This window comes from Brachionichthys hirsutus, chromosome 18 (genome assembly GCF_040956055.1).
Source record: "Brachionichthys hirsutus isolate HB-005 chromosome 18, CSIRO-AGI_Bhir_v1, whole genome shotgun sequence".
In the NCBI taxonomy this organism is placed as follows: Eukaryota; Metazoa; Chordata; class Actinopteri; order Lophiiformes; family Brachionichthyidae; genus Brachionichthys; species Brachionichthys hirsutus.
Genome location: NC_090914.1, coordinates 7933833 through 7958406, shown reverse-complemented (window position 1 = coordinate 7958406; position 24574 = coordinate 7933833). Strand labels below are relative to the sequence as shown.

The window sequence follows — 24574 nt, the reverse complement described above, 5'->3', positions numbered from 1 at the left end:
AAATCCCACGGACAGAAATTACCTCTGACACCATTTACATCCCTCATTTAAGTTTGCGCCATCTTTTCTTAGACTTGCAATGACACTGTTAGTAGAAAGTTGTGACTATAATAAAACACCTGCAAAAATAGCATTGCATATTTATATTTTCATGCACCATTAAATTGCATATTTACTCTTCACTTGACTTTTCCATGCAGTGCAGCTCTCCTAATTTGGTGATGAGGGTTTAACAGCTTGAAGAACTCCCAGAGCTGCTGACAATCTTGAGACCCCAAAGAACGGAGCTCGCGGTTAGAGCGACGTCGACTGACTCTGTTTTAGATATTCATTCTGGATTGAATTAGAAAGGAGAGAAATTCTCTGAATAATGATTGCAAAACATTTAGCTTTGGCTGCCCGGGTGAAACAAAACACACTTGAACTCCCCTCCTTTCCCCCCCCCCTCCCAGCCATCTTGTTTTCAAAATGTAGCACTGAGTTCATGGGAAACTCTCCCCTGCGCCCCTGCAAAGTGATGGAAAGAGAGGATTAGGGCCGCGAGAATGTTTTTGCAGTTAGTTGAAATATTACTAACCTTGTCAAATGTCATTTTGAATGAGAAAACAAACATATTTTAATCAACGTTTGTAAAGGCAGAGCTCTTCAAACTGTGACTTGAGGAGAAAAGGGGTCAGCTAATTGCAGCGTTTGATGTCAGTTTTGGTCTCTCTCTCCATTTTGATGAGACGGCCTGGAAGCGTGCTCGCTCGCTCACCCTCGCTCGCTCTCTGTCTAACAAACACTCTATCACGTGCGCGCTAACGGAATGTAGAAACACTGGAGGCTCTTCCAGTTCTCAGTGCTGCAATCTTCGTAAAGCCATCGCTCCTACTTCCTGTCAGCCCTCCTCTCAATTTCAGCCTCTCCCTGTGTCTGAAATTCAGACTTGGCGATGGTGAAAATCAAAGGCTGTATTCATAATTCTTTAACACATATGTAGGAGAATGTGCATGGAGAACGTTCCGATGTCGTGTTGTAAAATACCAAGGGCTGATTTGACCGAATGTATGTACAAAGCTCTCCCACCATCCTTCAATAGATTAATCTTCCAAACACACAGTCCCAAATGTCTTTGGTTCTCATAATTACTGTTTTAACAACAGGGGGGGTAGAGGGATATACGTTGTAAATTATGTTTGACAAGGTGGGGTTAGTGGTTTTGCCGGGGCTTGTCTTTAGTTATTACTCACACTTCCTCCTGCCACAGATAAGGTCTGTTGGTGACCACAGCAAGGTGAGCTCTGGCGCAGGGCCCTTATCGCCAGCATTGATTTAGGGCAAGAGCCCAGTGACAGAGGTCATTGTGCAGTAAAGCTATCCATCATTAGGGCTTGATTTCTGCTCAGACCTGTCTCCAAGTTGTCTACACATCGGTACAAGGAGTAGAGGCCGCGGTGGGGTTGGACCGCTAAAAGCTGGGATGTTGACGCCAAATGTTGGCCCATCGGGCGATTCCGACTGCTTCACGAAATGACGAAGATGAAGCATTTTAACGCTGTGATTACAGGTTGAAAAGGATGTTTACATATACACTCATTTAGAGTTACAGTAACAGCCCAAACTTAAATTGATCCTCTAATTATTATGTGGAATAGGCAAACTATTTGTCTAACATTTAAACCTCTGACTTGCTTGCTAGTTTTCCACCAGTCGCCGATTGCCTGTCTTTCCAGTTTGCTTTGCAACTCGCAGCTGTGTGTGTGTGAGAGATGCACACATTTTCCCCCGTTTAAAATTCAAGGGAGTTCTCATCCTGTGGTAAATAAATTTATTATCATAAACACACTTTTCCACCATTTGCAGAGCCCCCACCCCCCCCCAGATGTCTCATGATGGGTATTTATTGCTTTTAATGTTGCTCATGGGTTTGTTGGCTGGACTTGTAACTTAAAACTAAAATGTTCTATTTATTCTGGCATCAGCTTGTGGGGCTCATACTTTAAAATATGTTCTGAGTCACATTATTGATTTTTCATGAGGATTATTTTTTTTAAACTTTCCTCCCACTAACTTTTTCAAACGTTGGAAGCTGTCACGGGTTCTACAAGAGCGATTACATGTAAATCTATGTTCACTGGCTGTGCTGAATCCTGAGGGTAAAGATATTACGATTGCCTCCAGAGGTGCTGGAATAGCGAGCTATGGTGGTAGTTCTGCTCGCTTGAACCAACCGTAAGATAACTTAAGGAGCTAATTACACGTCAGTCTGTAATCAAACCCATGTCAGGTTGTCTGAGAACCTGGATTTGTGCAGTAGATTCCACTTAAATACAGGGAAAGCTTCAACATTTTACGGTTCTCTCCTCAAATTAAAGTTTCTCCACTGCAATCCCCTCTAAAATGTGTCATATCTCATTACACAAATGTGGATATGGTAAATTAGTAAGACGAGTGCTTACGGTATGAATATGTTGACTTTTTGTGCGCTGTGTGCAGAGTGTTAGCTTGCTGGGGGTTGGGGGTGTCTTTAACTCTAGAAAGTTGTCTTGAATTTTCCTCCCCTTACAAGATGATGTGTTTTTGCAATTCAAATATTTGCTCATTTTCCTCTCCTTTGCAAAGCTCCCTTTGAAGCGGAAGAGTTCTATCAGGACCAATGACAGTGTGAGTGTGCAGCGTGACAGCGCAGGAGGCAGTGTTGGACTATTTCTAACTGCATATTTAAATAGCCAGGAAATCCAAAATCAAAAATGTATGCAAATGATGCCATGTTTTGCATGCTGATATTTTTATGATTTGGGGGATTGCATATTCAGGTGGTGTTCAGTATGTGCATAGCTTTAGCAATATTAATCAGAATTACCTCATGTCTTCACCACATCCTTGATCTCCTTCTAAACAACCGTCTCTGGGTGTGGAAGGCCTGCAATTTGGCAGATTTATTTTTAAGCTATGCTTAAAATGTTTTTGTGGGCTGTTTTAAGTGAAAGGATGTACTTAATGCCTTAGGCTTCATATCACGCAGACACCATATTTATCTCCCTTCACTGTTGTGCATTATTGAATGTGCATGTGTGTATGCATATATATATATATAACTCACATACAACGTTCATATCTATATACAGTGTCTGTCCGTAGATAGCTGCAGGATGCGCTAAGGGAAGGAGGCAAGCCGATGAAGGCATTGTGCCGCATTAGGCTAGTAAACGTTGGGTCCCGTCGTTCACATGGATTTTATTTCGGCTCTTACTACGCGCTAAACAGTGTTACAAATTCAGGACACCCCTTCATGGAAATAGCATTCCAAGATGGCAGTGGCCTCTTTCAACAAAGTCAGGCACCCTGCCGCATCACCACAATGGTTCAGGAAGGATTTGAGGAACAACAAATTCAAAGTGTTGACTCCGTCTCTGTATTCTCCAAGTCATCCGACGCATGGCCGCCCGGATGCACGTGTTTACGTGTTTGTATGTACCGCTGCTTTTACCACTTTTTGTTTATTTGGTATCCGTTGTCGGAAACTCCTCTACTTCTTGCGGACGTATCGGTATCCGCGGAAAGAATGCGTTGACGTTTGCGGATGTTGACAAATATGCTGTTCGAGTTGAACATACATATCTTCCAATCCATTCTGGGTATCTGATGACTGGGAGGGGGGGTGCACATGTTGATGGCTCGGATCTTATTTCTACCTCTGAATTTTAAATCCAGCGGACAGACACATGGCAAGGCTATCAAAATCATTGCCTTCTCAGTGGAGGTAACAAAATCCTTGGAATGGGCCCAAGGCCTGTCTGCGCTCCTTAAGGTATAGAACATATTGGATAAAATAATTAATTGATTTGTCATTTGTATGAACAGCCCTTGCTCTCTGCACCCTATAATTCCAGCCTCTTTCTCCTTCTTCCTCTCACCACATTTTTTTTTCTCTTCTTTTTTTTCTAAACAGCAATTAATCTCATTTTTAGTCCAATTTCCAACCCTCTTGCTGGAGTCGGAGCGAGTCCCCTGTTTTGTTCCTATTTGGCTTGGTTCCTCTGCATAGTCATTACGGGCCCAATTAATGTCACCCTTTAGCTGAAGAGTGCTCATTTTTATTGGGGAGCTGACAGTCACCGCCATGAGTGCCGCAGTGTAATATGCATTAATTGCCCCGTAACACTGGTAATTACCAGTTCTTCAAGCCTCTCAGTAAACTGTCATGCTCAGACACGACTGCTTTGAAATAGATTACTCATTAGGGGAACCTGCCCTGTTTTCCAATGGGGGTTCGCTGGGTTGGCATAAAGATGAAAAAAAAATCTGGTGCTTGAACAAATAGTTGCCAAGAGCAATTTCCTATTACAACTTCCAAGTGACGGCTTTTCTCTTTCTTTATTTCTTTCTCTCTTTTTTCTCTCTCTCTCGTCAGATGGCATTCCATCGGTCACTTGAGGTAAAGACCAGAAGTAGAGCTAGGTGTCCATCACAGCTGCAGCTCTGTGTTTGCCTCACCTGACCTCGATTGTAGCTCAATTCCTCTCTGTTGGTTGTTTTTTTTCTTTTTTTTTTTGCTCATTTTCCTCTTGCCTTTGTACGACACTGACCTGATTGCCCACAGACCAGCACACAAGAGCCGAATTGAGAGTGTCAGCAATGCTGCTTAATGTGGGCTATTCCAAGGCCTCTGTGCATAAGATCAAGGCAGCGTTGATGTCAAGTTCTTCTTTAAATATTGATGCTAACTTTGCTTGGGTCTCGTGTTTGCAGATGTTGGAATCTTGGTTTCAAACATGAGCTTGTGCTCCACATTTGCTGAAACGTGCCCAGCGCGCCTGATGACAAAGACATTGATAGGGAATGTAAATAGATGGATTGAAAGAAATGGTTTGGAGACAAAGGCAAGGGATGTAGTGTGGGTGTCACCGCTGTGCTGTGATAAGATATGATAAAGGAGAGACCAAATCAAAAAGGTGTTGGCCTGTTTAGTCACGCTAGAAACAATATTTGGTTTTCACCACAGCTTTGTAAATCCTAGTGTGCACGGAACTGATTACTCTGTGGTCCCTGTTCTTTTATTTTTTCACAAATAAAAACACTTTTGTGACATCACCCCTTTACTATAGCAGGGGGGGGGGGGGGCTGAATGTGAATGCCAGGAAAAACCCTTCACACTCGGAGCGAGATAGAAAACGCATGTGCGCAACAGAGCTTCTCGAAGGCGCGCCTTTTGTTTTAACGCCCTTCCAGCACCTGCTTCAGACAATCTGCTCCCGCTCGTCTCAAATGAATTTTGTCACGGCCTTTCCAGATTCTCAGCCGCTGATGCGCTAATGAAAGGAGATGGCACAATTTGAACTGACCAGGTAGCAGCCAGCAGTGCACAGCTGAGAGCAGCGGATGAGACGCACAGCCCCTTGAAACAAAAGACAAGTCAACCATCTGCTGATATACCCATTAGCTTTCTCATTAATACCCCGCAGACCACAGTGTGTGCGTCTGCGTGTGTTTGTGCATGCATTTATCTGTTTGTGTTTGCCGGGCACTTATCGAATTGTTTATGACAGGCCTAATTGGGCTAATTGAAGACATTAAGATTACCTGTCAGCTGTGGGCATCCAGACTCCGCATCAGTCTGACAACTCCTGACAAGTGAGGGACCCCATAACATCCGTCATGATGGAGCGTTCCCTGGCCGTAATAGGGACAATAGGGGCCACTCTAATTTGATGTGGACAGCCATAACACTGCGTATCAGCCTCCACGTGTGTGTGGGTGTGTGTGTGGGTGTGTTTTAAGTATAAGTGAGAGTTGGGGAGGGTGGAGGGGGGGGGGGGGGCATCTGTGCATGGCCAGGCTAATGGAGTACCCTTTGGCAATGTGACAAAGCAATGAGGCGGTCAGAGGGGAAAAGTGGAAAGGGTCTTCGAGTGTTTAAGGACATGAGAAGGAAGGCGCTCCGGGTGACGGCCTTCACGGCTTGAGTGACAAGTGGAAGCGCCGACATCTGAGTACATCCGGGATGCTGCGGACGGTCCGCCGTGCCGCTTCATCAGACACACCCGCGCCTTTTGACGCCCGAATCTCACCGATAAGCCTGCTTTGAGTGACCATCTCTTGAATACATGTGCACGCCGTCGTTTACTACAGATACAGAAAACCCACTTGGATTGAACGGTTTCATTGGGCCTTTGCGTTACTGAATTATTTTCTCTCACTCTCATTTTTTTTGTAAGACAGATATTCATAGCCACATCTGTATCGAGCCACCCTCCCCGCTCTCCTCCCCCCCCCCCCCCCCCCCCCGTGTTGGCATTGTGTGGGGCTTTACAGTGGCATCGCTATGACAGATCAATCCAGGAGATCCGTCTATTTGTTTAACTCCGAAAGGGGTTAAACCGTCAAGTTGACAACTCACAAGACCCTTAGACTGCACTACTGCCTCCTACCCCCCCCCCCCCCCCTCGTCCACCTTCGTACCCAAACAAGTGAAAATCAATACCAGATTGCCCAAGGACCACTGCTTGGTGTGAGCCTGACCCCTAGATGTCCCCCACTCTGCTTCTTTTATTACATGTAGCCCAGTATTTAACTTCCATTCTGATCCCTCGCCTAATTAGTTTCGATAAGCTCTGAGCCCCCACCCGCTCCCCCAGTCAAGAACTGACAACACACATGGACATTTTTTCTCTTTTGCCCTTTGAAGAGACACTCTGGGCTGGAAGTAATAAAAAGATAAATCCCAACATGTGCACAGAAGCCCGCAGCGATTCTTGAACCAGGATTATTGTTTTGTTTGCTTAGCAAACGTTTTAAAACTACAATGAAATTAGATTTGTACCCCAGATTATCTGCGAAAACACTGGGGATATCCCGCGTGTCCGAAGCTAATGGCGCTCTGTGGTAGGCCAGTTAGCAGGATTACACCCCGGCCTTCAAGCAGCCCTCTTTGTTTGCTCGTGTCTCCGCGTAGTCGTCCCGGCACAGCGTGGCTATTCATGTCATCTAATCGAGACGATCCTCGTCGGATCTTTTTAAAGGGCGCTAATGTTAAATGGTGTGATTTGTCCGCTGGAGGTCTGTGGTTGTGGCTGTATGTACCACCCACATGCCCAGGTGCCACCATCACGCCCGTTGACCACTGACGAGTTCCAATGACATGTTGGCCCCCATGCTCTGACCACCCCCTGCCAAGGTCTAAAATTACCCTCAGGAATGTAAACAGAGTGCAGAGTAAGCACATGGCTTTCTGTGGCCCACCGTCCGTCTCTAAAGTCCCCCCCCCCCCCCCCCCCCCCTTTTGGACTCTGAGGCCAAGGTTGATAGCAAGGATGCTTTAACCTGGCTGTGGCTCCTAGCAACAGTTCTCTATTCAAACAACACAAGCTTGATGCAGAGGTTTTTACATCGTTAGCATGGGGGGGGGGGGGGACAGAAATATATTTCCCTCTTTTTCCTCAAATCTCCTTTTCCCCTTTCGTTGCGGCAGACAGATGGGCATTCACACCAATTCATTAGGTGTGCAGGGGTAGCTGCGAGCGGCCGAGACCGCTCGAAGAAGTTCGCTGAGCTGGGCGATGACATGTTGATTTAGTGGCGGTAACACGACTGCACTTCCAAAGGTGCTGACTTGGATGAAAGCCAGGCCCCCTTTTTCTCCCAGGGAGACATTAGAGGCCAAACTCTAATCTTTGGGTAGGATTCTTCTCATGGATCCAAAGCCCTACAATCCAAACATGCACACCTGCCTTTTTTTTTGTATGCCCACGTTCTGATGATGCTCCCCCCCCTCTTGGGGCATTAATAACTTAATTAGCATTAAGAATTGAATTGGTTTCAAATGTGTTAACTGTAATGGCATGTTTTGTGTATGATCGGAGGACGTGGCTTTACCTTTGTAGCTCAAAATGCGTCGGGCAAAATGTGAAAACTGGAGCATTTTATTGGAAAAGAGGACAAAGCTCGGCCTTAAAATGCAGCTGCAGCACGACGTCAGTGTTGCACCTCCTGCAGGAGTCCTCCCTACAAACTATCAGGTCGCTGTGAACTACAGGAGGCTGTGGCGATGTGTGAGCAGAGGCGATAACTCAGATGCTTTGCTTCACGGTGAAAAAGGACACGTCGTCTATAAACATGGTGGACTGCGGGGTTTCACGGGCTGCTGCGCGGCACAGCCGACAGTTTGTTAAAACATAACCTGAAATGAGAACCCGGCTATAATAAACGTGTATTTTTACATTTTTCTCTTCCTGCATTAATTTTAGTTATCCTTAAAATATTGTGGTTTTCTTTTTTTAAAGGACTTTCATGGACTTTGCTCACATTCATGATCGTGCCTTCGAGTGCGACTTCCCGGCGTGAGAGTCTGCGGATGTTTGTTTGTTTTTTCGAGCGGCGTAATGAGATGTGGAAGACAAACCGAGTATCAAACACACACTCTATGACCTCGCGTATAAACATTCTGTCGTCTGTATACACACACACACACACACACGTAACACTGTTCCTTGGCTGCACAGGTTTGCAGGCGCCCGGTCAGGCTAACAGCGCCTTCGCAGGGGCAGGTAGGGTTACAGTGCAAACTGTTGTTGATTAGGGCCGTGCATGTCGTACGGGTGTGTGGGCGAGGGGGGGGAGTCGTCTTAAATAGAAAACACATTAGGGCAGGGCTCGGACCGGGGCTCCACGGGGGCGAGGAGGAGAGGGACACACAAAATGGCTGTCGCTCTGCCTACCTTTGACTACGTTTCCCCAGAGATGGGTGGCAATTATCGGCTGGGGCTGCTGGGAGTTCACAATAACAGGTTAAAGGAGCATGTATCCCCCTGACGCCGTGGTCTTCTCAGTCTGCACAAGGCTCCCAGCCCCCTCCAGCTTGCATGCTGCCACGGCGGGGGAGCTCCTTGTCTCCAAGCAGGAGTTGGGTACACATCAAAGCCCGGAGGGACTCTCTGGAGGGATCTCCAAATTAACACTCCGGCCAGCAGCTTGGGAGGGTAATAAGCCTCATCTGGAAACGGTGGAAACCTCGGAGACTTTCCTTCTTGTATTTTCAACCCCGTATCGGATAAGAAGGTTATCTCAATCCCAGGCAGTATCCTTATTTGGAATGTTTTCCTGCACTCCCATAATAGAATGGGCCATAATAGAATTTAATAATACCAGCATCAAGTGTTAATGAATCCCCACTCAGTGTGTCATAACTGAAGCGATCAAACCGTTTCCATGATGGAGAGGCGCATTAAAGGGGATGGGGAGCCGATCGATGTCTGAGAAAAGATCAGGTGAGCTTCGGCCGTCTGAAGGGTTAACCCTTGCACTGCCGGAGAATATGATAGCGATGGATTATTCTTATTCAATTCTTCTTGCAAAGGCAGGATGATGGAGTGATAAGGACGGTGAGAGAGTTTTCAGTGGTCGGCCGTTGGACCGTAACACACTAGAACTAAGAGGGGACGAACACACTATAAGCACAGCGTCCACAGTGGTCCCCCTGACGTGTGCTGCTAATGTGTTAGGCGACATGCTCAGTTAAGGGGCTTAATGAGTTCCAAACACTGATTGAGACCCCCCCCCCTGCCTTTGGCTGAGGGTCATTTGGGAAGTTTGATATTGTACACACTGCGTGGTAACAAGGAACAAATGGTCCTGCGAGGTGGCAGCAAGTCTTTTTCTTGCGCTGCCTAAATAAATTTCAAACCGATGCTTTTTAGCTCTTGCACTCATTCACATAATCAGGTGTTGGCCGCGTTATCAATCAGTTGATTGATGTGAGCTCTGTCAGGGTTTGTGTGTGTAAGGTGATAAGATTTAGGTTAATGTGAGATGGGGGGGGGGGGGGGGGGGAGTTGATAGGAGGTTGTGAGGGAGGCTGAGGTCAGAGAAAGTGATAATTTGTTAGGAGATAGACTCCCATAGTACAGTCATGTCGGGGGAGCGTAAGGGTGTTAAGCATTAAAGGTTGTTAATATAATACACACAGTCGCCCCCCGGCTCCGTCTGACATTCCTTATCAGCATGCAATACGGACCACTAAAACAGTATGTAGGATTTTAATGAAACCAACAGTATACGACTCGTATTTACTACAATAAGGACGCACTGTGGTCATGGAAACGGCAACGATGCAACAGGTCGTCACATCCACAGTCTCTTGTTCTTACTCGGATAAAGAGGATGCTGCCATTCCATGTTGCTGCGTCTTCTTATTAATAATCTTTTTGAGAGTTATTTGCATATTTATTAGTCCAATATTGTCTTAATGTCTTAATTACGGTCCAGTTATTATATAGAGAAAAAGAAGACCCGAGTAAAAGTAGTTTATCCAGCTAATCCCGGCTCCTTGAAGCTATGCTGGATTTACAACATATTTGGTGCTGTGGTTTTTCAACTGAATATTTTATCCTTTTTTGGTGCTACTTGGAGGGTGAAATGCATCAGAAATCCAAACTCCGTATTCCAGGAATATCAGTCACCCATATCGATTTTACATTTGGCTTCCATGTAAATAGTTGATGCGCCTCACGATAAAGCCTGTCTTATCGTTCCTGAAGCTAAAGCTGCGTTACGCTGAGTGTTGAGTGATTCCCTGGCATGTTATGACTTCTAGATAAAGCACTGAATCCTCTGATCCCATATCAGCGAGCATAAATTAGCTGCTAGTGCAACACACTGGCTCAACCTGATCTCCCACGCCCGTCATACTCACATATTACCCTTCCACGCCTCTGGGTTAAACCCAACATTGCACCAACTCAATTTCCTTATCTTGTCCACTGAAGACATAAAAGTGTTTGGGAGAATTATACATGACAGAAGGGTTTTTTGTTTTGATTTTATTCCCCTCTTCCACCTTCGTCTTCGTGCTTGTGTTGGTTAAACATTGTGCGCCACGGCCGCCTGGTATTCGTGTTTCACATACCTGAGCAGACCTTTACTTCATTACAAAAACAAAGAATGAGGTGGAGTAAGAGATGTTCTATTTTTAGCACCCGTCTTTTTAATAACTCGTCTGTGGGAGGTTGCCTCTCCATTTGAATGGAATGGGACAGGGGGAATCTATAGTTTATAGCGAGGATTATTTACCGCCCTGTTTGCAGACATCCCTCCAGGCACTGTCAGCCTTTAAATACCGGTATGCTCTTTGTGTGCATGGAAGCATGTGTTATCTGGGCGTCTTCATCATCAGCCTGTCTGACGGGCCCCAAACGGCTACTGCGAGGCCTTTCAAATACTCTGGATGTACAGTGGCCGGCTACAGGGAGACGCCACCTGACGTGGAGGCTCTGGCCGACTTTACCTCGCTGGAATTCCACACATTCGAACGTGTCACACGGCCATTATCTGACCCTGTAAATGCACTACAATAGGCAGCTGCCCATAGCTTGGACTGACCATGAAAGAGCAGGCCATTTGTCTCTAATGCGCACGTCTTATCTCTGTCACTCGCTATGTACACAGTTCGTCCGCTTCGCACACAGAGACTTTTATTCATCTGAGCCTCTCATCCCGATCGTTCCCAAGGCTCTCGGTCTCAAAAGACGTTGAGCAGGTTCCATACCTGTCCAACACGGAGCAAACAGGGACTAAAGCTAATGTTTGGCAGCGTTTTCCTGGGCCTACCTTGTGACCTGATGTATGGATGCCGCAGACAAAGAGGCCTTTGTGGAGAGACCTCAGAGACATAAAGTTCACCCTCAGGTAGAGGCTTACGCTGTCTAAATCACTGCTGGGGCGTTTGTTTAAAATGGGCCTGTGCGGTGTGTAAAATGAAGTGACGGCGTTTTAAAGTCCAGCATAAATTCGTCTTGATTTTATTGATAATTCATCATGTCGCGTAATGTGTTTTGGCAGAAGTGCTCGGCCCCCAGTTTTAGCAAAGCTTTCTCTCACCAAATGTGACAGATCAAATTAGACTTGATCTGTGGGGTTTGGTATAAATGTGAAACGGAAAGTTTCTTTTGGGGAGGAGGTCTGTGTGTGTGTGTGTGTGTGTGTGTGTGTGTGTGTGTGTGTGTGTGTCGTCTGACCTTCATCAACCTCAGACTTTCCTGGAAAATGAGAAGGGCATAAATATAATTAAGAAAACAACTTTCCACAAGAGTGCAGGTTTTATTGTGTTTTTGAGCTTTTGTAATTCAGTTTTTCTTTTCTTTTTTACTTTGCTCTGTGTGGGTTGTGCATTTAAAATACAGAGATTTAATTAAATGCTCAGTTCTGTGTCAGGCTCGACTGCACTGACTTGCAGGGTGTGTGTGTGTGTGTGTGTGCATACTGTGCAGGCAGACACTAATAACGTTTTTTCTCACCATTTGAGGTTTTTTGTTTGTTCCTTTGCTGCTTGGCACCTGCTTTAAATGAGACCACCACCCGCTCATTAGCACTAACAAAAGCATGGCTGCCAGCCGCAATCCCCACCCAGACTCGTCAAGTGGCCCCCTTGTTGAAATTAGCTGCATTTCACAAACAATTTCACCAACTCGTTACACAGTTAGGTGTTTATTGGAAGATGGCTGACTCTGACTTGGAGTGCATGTGTGTGTGTGTGTGTGTGTGTGTGTGTAATAAGCACATGCCAGGTTAAGATGAGCCGTCCTACATAATAAGCCATAATTTACCTACAAATTCAAGGTGCGCTTCCTTTCACTTTCTCAGGCATTACAACAAACAAACTTCACAGGGAGTGTGTGGCGCTTTAAGGCATCGCACGCTGTATTTATAATGGCTCTTTAGCGGCTAAATGCTGCGGAGAACTTTGTCTTGAGAGCCATACTGCAGCCATCGGACGCCGTCCAGGCCTGCCAGGCCTCTCCCCCCTCCTCTCTCGCCGTTGTGTTGCTGATATTTCCAGTTTCAGGTTTTTACCTCAAGGTCCCCGTAGCATCAACTTGTTTTAATTCTGAGCGGGATTCAAAGTCGATTTATTTTCTTTACGGCATGGAAAGGCCTTGGCGACATGGCTCCCCTGTGTTTATAATTGTGCGTGTTTCAATTTGTGCTCGGCCTCCCCTGACAGACCTGGGACATGATGTATAGCACACCGCTGCCTTATCTGTTGATGTACAGTTTTAACCTTTTCGGAAGGTTGCCTCTCTCCACTCTGTGCAGACCGGTCTCCCTTTTTCCTCCCTTTCTCAACCTCTCCTCCCCGTCCAGAACACAGGAAATACATACAGCACACGGCGGAATAAAAAGAGGAGCATAACCCCTTTTCTGAAGTCGCCTAATGTAAATGTTTAGGTTTAGTTTCCATAACATTTCCATATTAAGAGTTGGCGGCCATGTGCGGCGGCGGCGGCGGCGGCGGGCTGGAGAAATGATGTGAGTTCGGGAGCTTGGGCTTTGCGCGCCGCTGAGAGGCTGAGCTATGTGTGTGACATCGTGGTGAACTTTCCGTGTGCATCTGCGCGCTTTCTCCAGGGCTGTGTAGCTTTGGCCTGTTTGCTCATAGATACAGCACCGTAAATCACACACTGTAAAATGTAGAATGCGGGGAAGGGGTGCAGGGGCATGCAACAGGGCCTCTCCTAGGGGAGGGGAGGGGTGTCTAGTCGCGTATTATTTCATGCATGTGTCTGTCTCCACACAGGTACTGCATGTAGAACATGCGGCGCGTCAAGGCCGAGTCAACAGTACGCACATAGCTGCGAAGTTTTATTTAGTATTTATGCGGTTGAAATACCTCGTTGAAGACGTGAGGTCGGCTGTTTCGGCATTTTCAGTTGCAGGAGACGGAGGAATCTCAGGTTGGCTGTTAAAACAACACCATAGGGTGTTTGAGTGTGTGTTTTAATATGAAATGATTGATCGCTGGTTCGAGGTTTTATTCACTTTACCTCGGAGCTGAACTCCCGCTGCTCTCCTCGGCCCTTTGGCTTGCTTCCTGTCTGCGTCTCCAGAGGCCCCCCCACAACATTGTTAACTGTCTGAGGATAGTGTCTGCGACCGGGGTCCGGCCAGCCCCCTTGAATCGGGTCTCGCGAGCAAGGGGCCGAGGTGCTCTTCACTCCCAGTTCAACTGTGACACGTCTTTATGCATGGCAGCTAATGTTCAAAGAACAGCTTTGAGCTACGTGAGCCAGAGAGGGGCCGGCGATGGCTCTGCGGGGCATAATAAATAGCTTGAATTATGATTTATTTCCTTTTGTGAGGAAAGTAGTGAAATAACTTTGTGTATTCCCTCCCAAAAAAAGAAAAGATTTCCCCTATTTGAATCGTGTCTTCACCTTCTGCAAAACCTCAGGTGCACAGAAGCTGGAGAAGAGAGGCAAAGGGAAGAGAAGAAAGGACAAAAGGAAGGGAATTTAAACAGCTGGAACGTCACAGTTGCTCGGTGGTCATTATTTATAGCTTTTAGTCAAATCCGTGCCAACAGGCGAAGTTTCTTCGGCTTTCAATCAACGTGCTAGACGCCGTTGGACGAGTTAATGCAGCATGTGCAAGTCTCCCACATTGTGTGGAACTCTTTGTGCTCTGCTATGTGCCAAAGGCCGCTGATGACAGGATGCAGAAGCCGAGGCGTGTAGCTTTGTTATTTAACAGATTATTGTTATTTCACTGCTATTGTAATGTGATCAAGTCTGCATCACAGAGTCGGAGGGATCCCAATCTTTTGCCGGCTTTTTCGGTTCTCCCCAGCGCAGGTTTCCTGGCCTGTGATCGGCGGAAATGGCCTTATCTCTCTGACATCCGTCTCACTCGCGTCCCATCCTTTTGCGTCTTTTCCTATCTTACTCCAATTTTTTAGGCCGAGCGTTTCAAATCTGAAGTCGGCGGTCGTAAACGTTTTATTAACGCAAAGCAGTGGTAAAACTGATTGGTATCATCTGAGACGACGGAGACGTTCTGACAAAAGATGTTCTTTTTTGTTGTTGTTGCTCCCCCAGGTTCGGTCCAGGCCTTGTCATCTACTGGTATGGTTTCATAGGAGAGCTGGACTGCCAGAGGGACAGAGGCATACTGCTCAAAGACTGCTTCCCGACAGACATCGTCACCTTGTGCCACATAACCGAACAGGACTGACAAAAGACGAGTGCCCCCCCCTTCCCCACACTTTAAAAGAAACTAAAGAAGAACGGATGAATTGAAGGACGGAGAGCGGAACCTGAAGAGGCGGGAAGAGGAAAGAACAGGGGTGGATGCCTAGATCCGGAAGCAATTTGCCTTTCCTGCAGTGTGAGACTCCTGGCGAGAATCTGCCCTGAACTCCGCCTGACCCTCCGCCTCTGTCTGCTCCCTTTCTTCCTCCCTCTCCTTCCCCGTCCCAAAGTTACCACATGTAATTCCCCCCCCCCGGCATCTGTACATCTCACAACACAGTCAGATTCATACCTGAGCATGAAAGCACCATCTTGCAAGATTTCCCGGCCCCTGGGTGACCTCTCGAAACGGAAGGCCAGGGTGCGAGCCCGGGCCAAAGCGGGACACATGGTCCTTCCTTATCACACCCAAAGGCCTGGCCTTTGTCACCCCTTCCTCCTCTGCTCCATTGGCAGATAAGTGAGGTGGGGTCCGGGGTCTGGGTGGATGCCTGAATCTTACCTGCGTCATTCGGTGCCCTCGAAGTCATTCTCCGGTGGTGGTGGGGGTGGGGGGGGGGGGGGGGTAAATCTGCTCATTTCAACGTTAAAGAGATCTGACTGGGACCTTTATTCAGCTTCCATTATGAAATCTATTTAGGTAAATGCATGAATTGTCATTATGAATCTTCACAGATTTACACGCAGCTGCTACTTAGCTGGCGCACCGTGTCGATTCACTTGCATGGTATTAATATTAAGTTCAGTATTCCTTGATTTAATTCATACTTAGACGGCACAGACGTTCTGACACTGGTATGAGACAGAGAAATTCAGTCATCTTTACACGAGAGAAACATTTTGACATTTTCATAACTTGTTTTTTTTTCAGTCCACAGTATTTCTTCAATTGTTATAATGGCTGTGCTGAATATAGACCATCATCCATCATCAGCCAAGTAGTAGCCGAGCGAAGAAGCCAAAGATCTGTATGTCACATCTATGCAGCAGTGCTGCAGTATGTACTGATGACTAATAAACAGTTTTGATATAATAAATAATCTTGTCTTGACTTTGAGCATTATTAACTGTGCATGCATCATTAAATGTCTTTTTTACCTCGCCTCGGCGTCTACAGGTAGGTAATAACGCCTGATTTTAAGGCGTGTGTCTATCCAACAGTTGTCACTTGCACATCTTTACAACCGTAGTTCCATTTATGAGCAGCCACCAGTGGAAGGAGCACAGCCTAGCTGGCTCGTCGAGCCAGAGGTGGACATAAAGTTGAGTGATGCTTTTAGAGACAGATGCGCGCCGTCTATAGGAGGTCCCCATCGTGTTCTTTTCTTCATAGCGCAGAAATTATAAGAGGAAAGAGTGAATGCTCAGAATACACAAAACAAGCTAAAGAGACATAAACACCAGAAGCGCCGGATCATTCGGATCTGGTCCTTCTTCCAAATCGGTTTGACTTTGAGTTTAACCCCATTCCAGTCCGGGTCCAGTTTAAACCACTGATCTTTTACTACAGAGGCGTCACAGCTGACCGGCAGCACATACCTGCTCCCCTGCAGAGAGGTGAATCAAAGCAGGCTGCAGGTGAGAGGTTCGGTGAAATAGTCCTGAAATGATCCCCTTTTCTTCAGTGTTCTCCTGAAGCCGACCCTGTCTAGCTATTAATGAAGAGAATTCCTTATAAATAAGGCGTTTCTGCGCCGCCCGCACCGTGAGAGGTGGAATGCTTGGGGTTAAATACCATTAAAGTGTTGCTTGATTTGTTACCCTTAAACCTCTAACCCTCAGCCGGCTCCCATTCAGGCCTTGATCCCTCCATGAGGAGGCCAGTGGGTGACTGTGAGGTCACCAGGCGGCCGTGACTTCCTCCGTCAGCCCCCCCGCCCCGTTCCATGTGGTACAAAACAACTGTCCCCATGTGTCCAGTTAAACTCGGCCCTAATGCCTGGCCATGGAATGCTTAGACATCATTTTATGGCTCCTGTTGGACACAGAAACAGAGCCATTTTACTCGGGGAGGGAAAATTCTCTGTTCAATAAGCACAGAAAACATGGAAAACAGCAGATTCAGTTCCTCTTAAGTTTCAAGCCTTCCTGCCATTGTTTTCCAAGATGGCTGTCGCACAAAAGAGGAGCCAGGGTCAGCTCCTATAAATTAGGTTCTGCACACAATGCAAACTAAATATGACTTTTTAAAGTCAACTTCAAAGGCAGGGGTTGGCGTCCGCTGACAATAATTCCATGATGTTAGTGCAAATATAGAATTAAAAAAAAACAACTTCCAACTGACAATTTAAGAGCAGGACGTTTTTATTTTGTGTTTTGCTTGCCCTTGTCTCTCACCTCTTTTTAGCGTCATTGTTCTTGCCACAACAATGGGGCACTCGAGTGCTCTCCAAATAAGTCCAGTTTGGAGAGGTTGCTTCCCGGGGCCAGGAACATCAGCGTTCTGTTGAAATCCGATCTGCAAGAGGCATTCAGCAAACACCTTCCTGAAGGCGCGGTAGTTTTTGAATCAAAGAAGCCCTTGAGCTGCAATCATAATCAGGATTATTGATAGTAAGTTAGTGTGACTAATTAACAAATTGGAAGTATTTTAACGCCGTCTTCTTACAGTTCTGCCAAGAAACTACATGCAAAACATTTTAGTCACACGTTTTACTGAATATTGCAATAGTGGATACAATTGTAAAATTTGTGAGTCCCGCGTGTCAGATTAGTTTGATAAGGTTCACATCAGCCTCTCCGTCTCGCCTGGTGCTGCTGGGCGTCCACGCCGTACTCAGAGGAACATCTCGGCTCAATGCATTCCACATCCTGCTGCTTTATGCCTCTTCACACAGGCTGCTAGATTGACTGAGACACAGAGAATTAAAAAAAAACCCAAGACAGACTGATGGGTTTGGTTCTATTTCTCCAGCAGACCACCAAACGGGTTCCCTCCACACTCCTGTGTTATTTATGTGAAGTGAGTTCCAGTCCAGAATTTCGCTTTTAGTGCGGATTGTCGCAGCACCCCTGGCCCCCTCCCCCCCGAGTCAGCAGGACGTCACCGAATGGAAATAAATCAAATGTTCTCCTGGAAGAGTTAGAGCAACTGGTTTGAAATTTAAAAAAACATTTTTTAAAGGACTTGAATAACACTGGGGGAGGGTTTTTAAATGGCAAAACAGTGGATATTTGATTGACAGCATGGAAGGCAGATTGAAGGAAACTGATCATATAGGGATGGGGGGGGCGGCTAGATTGGTTTCATGATGCATGAGTCAGTGGAAGTGTGAGATGAGCCGAGACACAGTTGTGCGATTCAAAAGGCAGAGCCCCGCAGAGATCAGTCCGGACGCCGATGTGACACGTTAATAGGGAACCCACATTCATCAGATGGTACGCCACGATAAAAAGAACGTTGTTGACTGGGCTTCTTGCTAATTGGGGTATTCCTTTTGCAGCCAAGCTCCGGTTTGTTGGTCTCATTCCCCGTGTAACTCACGCCTTCGGAAGAAATCCAAGTAGCGTGCTTGGAGTTCCTTCCAGCGTGAGCCGATACGCTGTGTATCTGTGACCAGCACTGAGGCCCGTCTGACAGGCCCGAGTTTAGCCGAGGTGTCGTACATTAGCCGCTTTCCAGTGGCACTTATTTCAGCCTCAGTGCTTCCCCATTGTTTCGGCGTGCAATGCACCGTATCAAGGAGAAAACGGAGGCGACCACATCCGAGGAGCGTTGAGGGGGGCAAAGTCCATCAGTGCATTTATGGTTGTAACCACAGGGGTGACAGACGTGCACGGAGGCTGCCTGCTCCAGCGTCAACCACCAGAAAAGGTCAAACCCCCCCCAGAGTGGCATTTGGAACCTTGACAGAAGCGTCCCAGGAACCGTGTTCTCAGCAAGGGTCCAGAGAAAGCCTGGGAACATCTGCAGGTACAGGTACCAGGTCCGGCGGGAACTTGGGGGGGCAGCACGAGCAGCCGTGACACGCTCTATATTGGATCGTATATACAGCTATATATTGTAGCTGTGTGGTAGGAAAATATGACCCAGGGAAGTTGTCCACGGGGGGAAAGAAGGTTTGCTGAAGGAGGCCGGAGACAAAATCTGATTCTGCCAAAATGAACTCTGGCTTGCTGTTTGTGAGCCTGATTGCCTGATGAGAGCTGTCACAAGCTTGCTATTTCGGAATGAGTGCGCTGGTGAGCTTGCCGTGCATGGATGGCGGTGGCTATGGAAACATTCATAGCTTTTTATGGGATGCTTCAACCACAGGTTTTGATCGATGATGAGAGCAAAGCTCAGATGTAGGACATAATCAGAGCCACTAATCCGGTTGATGGCGGCAGACCTCCTTCCTCATTCAGAGGTCCGCCTGAATTTGTCCAAAAAACTGAAGTTGTGATTATTTCTCACACCACAATAAACCCCGGCATCACCCCCCACTGCGTAGATGAGATGCCTCCTTCATTATGTGCAGACTCCGCTTTAATTCTGGATTTATTTGATCGTGCAGATGTGATTGGTTATTTTATCGAACTGTTATCATCGGCTACATAATAATGGGGAATTTCGGAAGGCAGCGATGGGAGCAGACGCCAGAGCGGGAAAGGAGGAACTGACCGGGTGCAACTTTTTTTTCTTTCTTGTGATGTCTTAGGAGTATTTTGTCAGGCGGTCAAAGCACATCGACAGCGTCGGTGCTTTTCGGCTAGAAATATATGTGCCATTTATCACTTTTACAACTCATTTTCACTGCCAAACACTCCACTCTTGGGCTGGATACAACCGCTGCACCGCCATGCCCTTGAGTACCTGGTGACAGGTAAATATACACTTCCATCCAAACAGATGTCCCACATCATCTGGGTTTGACTTAAGGGAGGTCAGCCCTGCGAGGGATCGATGTCGCTGTTCATTCTAAGAGGCCTGACGATGTCAGGTTGCTGTGCAAGTGTGGGTCCCGGTTTCCTCAAACCTGTTGCTGCACGAAAGCAACAGCTGCCACGATTGTCTTGAGCAGATGAGGCAAAACTTGAATGAGCCGGAACCTCGCCCGCTACGCTGTCGGTGTCCCCGCAGCGCATCAGTTGTCTGACAACATCCCAGTCCCTCAGGGATCATCGTCAGGTCGCACAAGAGGGAGGAATGAATAGAGCAACGTGATGTTGTCATTCAAAATGCAATGGATCACTTGAACTCCATCGCCCTGTTGTAATGACCCTGTGTGAGCACCTGTAATGTGGTTTTCCCATTGGGATTGAGAGAAACTCTATGCCAGGCCATTCAGCTGTGCAATAAAGTGCTTTTTTTTTTTTTTTTTTACTTTCTGAGGACTTCCTGTCTCCAGTGGTGTTCTCCATTAACTCCTCACAGACAGACAAGAGCCTTTCTATTGGCCCAGGCTCCCCCCCAGGTGCGGCGCTACCTGGCCCACAGATAAGATAGGGAGCCGGATGCCTGTTATTATTGGCAGATGAAGGCTATCTGAATATTGACAGCAGTTTAAACTCCCAGTTGAGAAACAAAGTTGGACTTGTGAGACAGTCACACAAACACAGGCCTGTCTTTTATTGTGTGGAGGCGATATGAAAAGCCAGGCTCCCTGTGGTCAAACACTCAAATAGCTCCATATCTCCTCCTCCTGCTCCTCCTGCTGCTCCTGCTGCTCTTCACTTGGATACTATTTATTCCCACCAGCTGTAGTAAAACAGTGCTTGACAAGAGCTATTCCTTTTCATCACTGCAACTTCCGCCTGTTAACAGGGGTCATGCTAGCGACCCCGAGCCTCTGTGTGTACAGGAGGAAATAGGAATAGAGGAAATATACATCTTAAGCATAACATTTTCAAAATGCCATACCAATGTCTCTGCGTTTGACTCGTCTCCTCTGCATATTTGCATAATTGGACAGATTTGATAATCCTCCATATAAATATGTCAAAATATTGACAAATCCGTTGAGACTTTTAAACGGATCGATAGATTGTAATCGATTTTAGTCGATAACCTCTTTGTTTGATTTCACTTTTCAAGCTGAATTATTGCATGCTATTTGGGGTTTTCTTTTTATAAGACATGATATGAAACTAAACGCAAATGTATGGAATTTGACACAGACATGTAGGGTGGGGGCCGCTGCCTCAACACAGAAATTTCATCCGGATTGGATCCGGATGGCGGATATTACTCTCTGAGTGCTTTTCTAGTTTTTCATTATTTGGAGATTCATATTTAGCTGCTCGTTGTTCTCTTTCTAAGTCAGACTTTTCGCCCTTTTAAAGCAGCGACCTATGACCCATCTACCACCTCTGTGTCTCCTTCATGCTTCCTCCAGAGGAAACGTTAGTCTGTAACTCCATCCCAGTGACACCAGTTTCTGGTTCTCCCTCCGCCGTCTTTGGCCTCTCTCTTTTTTTTTTCTATGCCATTACACTGTTTTGAAAAATAAGGAGAGGTTTTAACTGCCATCCGAGACGATAATGGTTACCGATTCTATACTTTGGGCCATGATCTTCAAGTGGGGTCGTGATTAATGATGTCAGCGTTTGCCGGGCCCATCAGGCCCCTGGCTGGATGACTCCGCCCTGCTGTCCCGCACTTCAAGCTCTCCTCTCTTTCCTTTTATCACGCACATACTCTCGGCTCTGCTCTTGTTGCGGTTGCATATTATGAATTGCCTTCTTTCCGTGTCCCACTCACACTCAAGAAGTGGAGCCGGGCAACAATTCCCCAGGTAGGAAGCATAATATTGACCCTACAATCCATCTTTATCGATTTTACCATCAACGTGCCCGTCTAATACATGCATAAGGAGCTTTATACCTGTGAGTAAATATGAGATGGAAACCTTTGGAGGTCACGTTTACTGCAGAAGGTCAGGGGCTTTACTGGGACCATAAAAGGCTCTAAATGAAAGATAATAATCAAAACATAGGAGATTTATTCTACCAGAGGATTGAAGTGAGAAACTGTAAACAAAACAGCAAACAAACTTCTTCTTCTTCCACATTTACTTTGGCCACCAGAAGGGGTCGCCATTATGTAATAGCAGTGCGCCGAGGGATGGTGTGTGTGTGTGGGGGGGGCGGCCCCTCCTCGCAGTAGGCCTATATTGGAATTAATAATACATTCATTTGAATAATGCACTCCGCCTACAGAAAGAACATTTTCTATCAACATCGCGCGAAATGTTAGAAAATATTAGGTGCGTATTTCTCTCTCTCTCTCTCTCTCTCTCTCTCTCTCTCTCTCTCTCTCCTGTTATTTGCGGTTCTTGTGAAATGTCTCACGTTGCTGCCTTCGGCTATACCCGCAAGATATTTCTAAAAAAAATGTTTTAATAAGCTCTCAAAATAACCGAAGGAATTAAGAGTGAAAAAAAAAACTTTCCACAAATTAAGTCAGATCGATATGTTGTTGCTCACCGTTAAGACTTCAGTCTCATGATGGAATAATGCCAGATTTATTTGGAAATCTGGAGGCATAAACTTGTGCTCATTTCCCTGGATAAACCGGTCAAACACTGTCAGCCTTGGGGCCATTGTAACACAGCCTGAAGAAGGGAGCATAATGAGGGGAAAAGAGACGCTGGAGCCTGGGGCTTGCTTAATTAAATCTTAACTGATTGAAATAAAGGTTTGAGTACCTCAAGGCTTGACTTAACTCTCGCTATTTCCCTTTTTATTGCGCTTTATTTATTCTGCACTCATGCGCCCTCCTTTTCTGCCTCTTAACAAATGTCCATTGCAATTTCGGCTCATTCTGAAGCCCTTTAGCCATTTTATTTAGATAATTATAACATTTTCATGTCATTAAGAATTATCTTGGGTGGGGGGGGGACGCGTGCTGGAAGAGGAGGGTGTTTGGGGGGGGGGGCAACTGTCATTCACTGTAGAAGACTGGGAATAAAACAAAAATCGCCTATAATTGAATCGCAAAAGTCCTGAATGTCACCTATAAGTTTGTTTCGATTATTTCTTCATCATAAATTACGCTTTATCTATGATTTAATGTTTGCTAAAATAAAAAATATATATATTCTAATATCTCAAGACTTTATTATTCGAGAAAAAAATGATCAAAACGCCACCGAGAAACAATAAAAAATAAGGAAGTGCGCGTTTATTAACGGGCAACGTCAGTGGGCGCGATTCTTCCTCCATTGTCTGTGAAAAAACATATCTTCAATGATAAATAGATAATGGATCTGTCTCCCGCAGACGCGTTCATCAGCGGTAAACGGAATCTGGCGCGGAGCACCGCAGAAAATTAAGGCGAAAGAGTTCGCAACATTCCTACAGGGGATAAGTTGTTGACGGAGAGAGAGAGAGAGAGAGAGAGAGAGACGCTCCTTCTAGGCGTCTGTTGTTTATTCTGTCTATTTAGTAGTTTAGAATAAAAAAAACAAAAATAACAATATTCGCATGCAAAATGCAAAATCACGTCTTAATTATCTGAAGGTTGTGGTTTGATTGTTTTTCTTGTTGGGGGGTTTTAGGATGAAGCGATACTTCCTATATTTGACTTGAAATATATATATATAAATGTGACTCTCTGTATTTTTGAAGACAAAATAGATTATTTCAATTCATAAACAACCAAAAATGAAGAAATTCAACAACAAAAACATCACGAGGACAAAACAACAACAACATGACACCATTAAACCTGCTCGCAGATGAAGTTCTGCCTTTACTTGATTATCCTTGTGGAGTTTGGATTGTGCGGATCAACCTTGTCTCTTATTCAAAAGAAAAAGTCCCCCTCTTCAAGAAAGCCTTTTCGGTGGTGCTATAATAAACCATTTTCCCTGGGCTTTATTGATCAGTCACTCTGAGCTAATGTAATTATCCTCATCAATAGGGGGACTGCAGGGAGAATCATTATGCGGCTGACATTGATAAATGATCAGCCAAATGCGGCCCTTTTCTCTCAGGGACCCCCGCCCCCCCCCCCCCCCCCCGCCTCTGACCCGCTCACACAGGCCTACATAACGTAGTCATAGAAACACCTAATGGCAAGAGGGGCGAAAACTGCTGAAATGTTTTTTTTTTTAAAGGAGGGCAGAGCACAGTCACAGACGCGCACACCGAAAACCTGTCCCCCTGAGCAAGCCATTTCGGGGAGAGCCAGCTGCAAAGCGAAGGACAGTCAGCGCCTCCACGCGCGTCCACGCGCGTCCACGACCACTATCAAAATCAGCCTTATGAAAGGAAAACAAAGCAGAAACGAAACTTTTTGTTTGCCCCCCCCTCCAGCAGATGCACATCTAAAAATACACATTTGCGTCCTCTCTCCCTCCTCATACATTTTACCAGATGCTCTCCAGAGAATCGCACAGAGCCAATAACCTATAAGCATTATTATTAACATGTTGCCTGTGCGTTGCAGCGCACGCACATGCAGGCCCAGTGTTTCAAGCGTGCGTGTGTGTTGAGTTTTAATATTGTCGCTCAGGCAGAGTGCGCGTCGTCCAGAGGGGCAGGAAACATTGTGCAGCAATGCAGAGGGAATATATTCCTTATTTTATTCCTGCAGCAGCAGCAGCCCGGACTGGCTTTGACAGGGAGGAGATGAAGGGGAGGAGTTG

The 24574-nt window shown here is 46.1% G+C and overlaps 1 protein-coding gene across 1 annotated transcript in view; it reads left to right on the top strand.

Annotated features, from left to right (window-relative positions):
* The window catches only part of cdin1 (CDAN1 interacting nuclease 1), a 47774-nt gene extending 32766 nt beyond the window's left edge, over positions 1 to 15008 (top strand). Inside the window, exon 11 of the mRNA XM_068752341.1 lies at positions 14850 to 15008. Within this exon, the coding sequence (XP_068608442.1) occupies positions 14850 to 14985 (136 nt within the window). The 3' untranslated portion in view covers positions 14986 to 15008. The remainder of the gene's footprint in view (positions 1 to 14849) is intronic.
* The last annotated feature ends 9566 nt before the right edge of the window (positions 15009 to 24574 follow it).